At 43.1% G+C, this 4135-nt stretch overlaps 1 protein-coding gene across 1 annotated transcript; it reads right to left on the bottom strand.

The window, feature by feature from the left end:
- LOC143115003 (serine/threonine-protein kinase SBK1) lies at positions 1-3315 on the bottom strand. Its single transcript, XM_076276841.1, has 3 exons — positions 3153-3315; positions 1977-2179; positions 1-660 (listed from the first exon to the last, which is right to left on the bottom strand). Exons 1-3 carry the CDS (start codon positions 3313-3315, stop codon positions 1-3), a joined length of 1026 nt encoding a protein of 341 aa, XP_076132956.1.
- Positions 3316-4135: the final 820 nt, after the last annotated feature.

The raw sequence follows: 4135 nt of genomic DNA, 5'->3' as shown, positions 1-4135 counted from the left end.
TCATGCCAACGCCTCACGGACAGGGCTGCTTCTGCCCAAGCTAGGGCTGATCGTGCCATTGACCTTCTTGCTGTCTGCCCATGGAAGGCCATTAGAGCTCCCTGCTTTGAGCCAGTCCTTCTCCACGTACGCCTTCACCTCACTCACCAAGCACCTCTGGGTGGCATCCAAGGCTAGCACCTTGCTAAACATCTCCAGGGCGGCGGGGCTGAACTTCTTCCACTGGGACGGGACATCTGCAATGGACGGCTGCTGGCACCAATCTGCGAACTCCTGGTAGAAGTCGTCAGATGGCACGCAGCGGTCCCAGGGGAAGAAGCCGGTGAGGATGCAGAAGACGAGCACGCCAAACGCCCATGTGTCCAGGCTGGGCTCCACGCTGAGCGGGGGCGCCTTGGCCTCCGTCTCACCCTCCTCCACTGCCATGGCACACAACTCGGGCGCCATGTAGGGCAGGGTGCCCGAGATCATGCGGATCAGGGTGCCCTTCTTTTGGGTGAGCCCGAAGTCGGCCAGCTTGACCTGGCGGCAGTGGCTGTCGAGCAGCAGGACGTTCTCGGGCTTGATGTCGCGGTGGACCAGGCCGTGGTCGTGGATGAACTCCAGTGCGCTGGCCACCTGCTCGGCGACGCGCTTCGCTGCACACTCCGGAATACCCACCTGATTGAAGAGGGGTTTAGAATAAGTGTGTGCCTGTATTCCACAGCCTCACCATTCATATTTTCAGATCAGAAAAACATTTCTGTAATGTATTGCTTTTTTAGATATGAAAAAGAGAAAAAAGTTTTAATTATCCTGCATTTAATCATCCTCACCACCCAGGAGAGTGGTGTAAATCATATGAAATACCATCATTTACAAATATTATTAAATGTGTACTGCATTGATTCTTTTAACATATACAATCATCTCATGAAACATTGGTTAAAACATATTTCACAAATAGATACAGTATATGGTCATTCTCAGTTTAAAGGAGCAGATTGTAATGAAATAATAATGAGCTTTGCATATGAAATCTTTCATTCAGTGGCAGAAAGAAAGGGATTAGGTATGTCATCCTTCTTAGGCTCTCCACAGTCTACACTCCTGGGATGGCGTAAGTGTATTTCTTAGTGTCAATTGTTATAATACACAGCAAATGAAGGGGAATATTGGAGTGTGTGTGTGGTCCAGACCGTGACCACTGGCTTTATCCATAATGCACAGTTTGAGGAGTGACAAATGCACATACCATGAGGTGCCACACGCTCACCTCCTTCACTTCACGTGGCCGTGGAACTGAATTTAATTTAACTGCATTCCATGTCAGATGCCTTTGTAATCCCCAGGATCACAAAGAGCTTAACTTTCGGGATTCACTTAATGCACTTTAGGCCACTATAATAAAAAATATAGCACTCACAGGGCAAAGGTTTCCACCTGTTTTATTAACTTCACCATCCACATCTTGAGCTTTCACAAATCTCTTTGGAAGTTCCTGATTGATAAGTTAGAAGTCTACTCTTCAGGACTTTAAATAGATTCCTTGACAGATGAAGAGATACATCAGTCTTACTAATGACGAAGTTAGGGGCCTGATAATTATAGTTCACACTCTAATTTGCCTGCCATATCGAGTTTGAAGAATCTGACCTTTGATCTTGTTATGAATCTTGCAAATAATTTCCATGTTCCAAGGCGGCTCTGGTTACTTTGGATGATGTTCTTGTATGGATACCAAACATTGCCTTCTCTGTAATGCAGGTGGTAAAGTCTTTTGTATTGTTTCCCAATTTAAAGTCTGCATTTCAAGGGGTTTGGGAAAGTGCAATCGATTGACTAATAACAGTGGTCTTGGAAAACAAAAACATATTTGTTGTGATTTGCACAGCCTCTGTTTTCTTCAACTGTTTTCGCAATAGCTTAAAAAGAGAAGCCCAAATTCAACTGAACATGGTAGCAGTTTCTACCTATGCACACAGCATGGGTCTTACCCTTGGCTTGATAACCGCAAACAAGTCCCGGCCAATCACCAGCTCTTGGGCAAAGCCATAGTGCTCTTTGGACTGGAAGGCGATTCCGAAGAGTCCCACGATGCACGGGTGGCGTGACAGGTGCAGGGAGATGCAGTACTCGCGCAGGAAGCCCTGCAGCTTGGTCGAAGCTTTGGGCATCACTTTGAGTGCCATCGGTGTCCCTGTTCGTTAACCCGAGAAATGCCACAAAACACCAGCAAACACCAACAAACAACAAAAACACACAAGACACTAAAATATGAAACACTGTCATCTCTACAGTTTCTTTTAGATCAATATGAACATTTTTCTGAAGGTCTTTCCTAAGGTCCAGTTTGTGTGTGTGTCTTACAGTTGCATATTCAGCACACAACTGCTTGCCCCAAAATCTGACTGGTGATGGGTTATATACTGTATTTTAACCACCTGTCACAACAGGGATTAGTTATAAATTACATTGCTGTTACGTCAGACCACATTGCTTCCAGTTGCATAAGCCTTAATATTCTTTAAGCAAATTATTTTACAAAATTTGGTAACACTTAACCCTGCCTGATATAACTATGTCATGGAAATTTTATGGCAGATACCCTGCCTTGTAATACTGGCAGTTGAAGTCCAATCACTTATCATGGTCATTATCACTAAAAGTAAATGTCATGTTATGTCATCATTCTGTCAACACAGTTTCTGATTATGGTAGCATGACACTATTACTACACCCTGTCATACACACTGTCATAGCTAACTCATGTGTGCCTATGAATTCTGCCATAACATGATTATGATATGGTAATGTTTGTCTTATAACACAGTCGTTATCTAACAACAACAACATAACATCCACTGAATCATTCTTGAATTTCCCCTTGGGGATCAATAAAGTATCTATCTATCTATCTATCATTTTTCCACACTTCCTATTTCAGTGCATTACAACGTTGTAAATGTCAGTATCTCACTGTTATAATTAAGCCTGAACCAATTTGTCATGTTTTGTAAACACCCCCCTCTTTTCCCAAATCCACACACTCATCAGTAACCCTGCAATATGAGCGTTAACCACCATGCCCCATCCTCTGAACCACAGCCCTGTACTGACCTTGCCCTGTCCGCATGCAACCGCCCCCTCCCCCACCCCGCCGTCCTCCTTACCCCTGAAGCGATGTGTGACCAGCAGCACTTTGCCGTACTTTCCGCGGCCAATCTCCTTGATGATGTTGAAGTGCTCCTTGATCTCCAGGTGGCTGAGGCTCTGGGCAGTGAGCTCCATCAACTCGTCGATCAGACTCCCGGCCGGTATCCCCAGTTCAATCATCGTCCTGCCCAGAGGCCACAGGGACAGCAAGACATGCATGTCATGTCACACACATTTACATTTCAAGCCACACATTAGATTTATGTCAACACTGAGGATCGGACTTACATCCACACCTATGAAATACATTTAAATGTGGATTGAAATCATTGTATTTACTGTTACGTAAAATCATTACAAATAACATAGCATAACATTCATTTAAGATTTAAACAGTACAATATACTGTACATTGTTGTATATATATATATATTGTTATGATATGACATATTATTGTATAAGATTTACATGGATATATACTGTATCATATCTCTACTCAAACAATTTGACTGCACTGATGACGGTTACAGCTGGTGATGAACAAGTCCTTGCTGAATTCATGAAGCTGAAAGACTGACTTGTCTTATGATAAATATGATTAACCGCTGAAATGTTGTGCTTATTCCAACTATAACATTGTCAGATGAGGAGGTTGTCACTGCCAAAGCTCATCTAATTCTAAACACTTATGTTAGTTGTCATTTATATTTCATCTGCCTACAACAGTCACTGTCACAGTCACAGTAAGGCTGTGCATTCCTCTTTTTTCCTTTTTTCTTTTTAAACAAGACAAGGATCAACCCCGTCTGTCACAGGCATCTTTCAACACCTTCTTCATCAGATTACCAGAGCTGCTTTCACACATGCCTCACACACTTCTTCAACCCCCAAACACTTTCTTATTTAACACTTGGTCAAATAGATTACACACTGTGGGCAAGTGTCCATTAGTTAGCAAATGAGGAAAGTTATTCTTGTGTTCAATCAAATGATTTGTTAA

This window comes from Alosa pseudoharengus, unplaced genomic scaffold (assembly GCF_046254945.1).
Source record: "Alosa pseudoharengus isolate Yale_2024_CS ecotype anadromous, Long Island Sound unplaced genomic scaffold, YU_APseudo_1.1 YU_APseudo_1.1_scf_9, whole genome shotgun sequence".
Taxonomy (NCBI): Eukaryota; Metazoa; Chordata; class Actinopteri; order Clupeiformes; family Clupeidae; genus Alosa; species Alosa pseudoharengus.
Note: the sequence above shows the minus strand (reverse complement) of the source record. Positions and strands in the feature narration are given on the sequence as shown.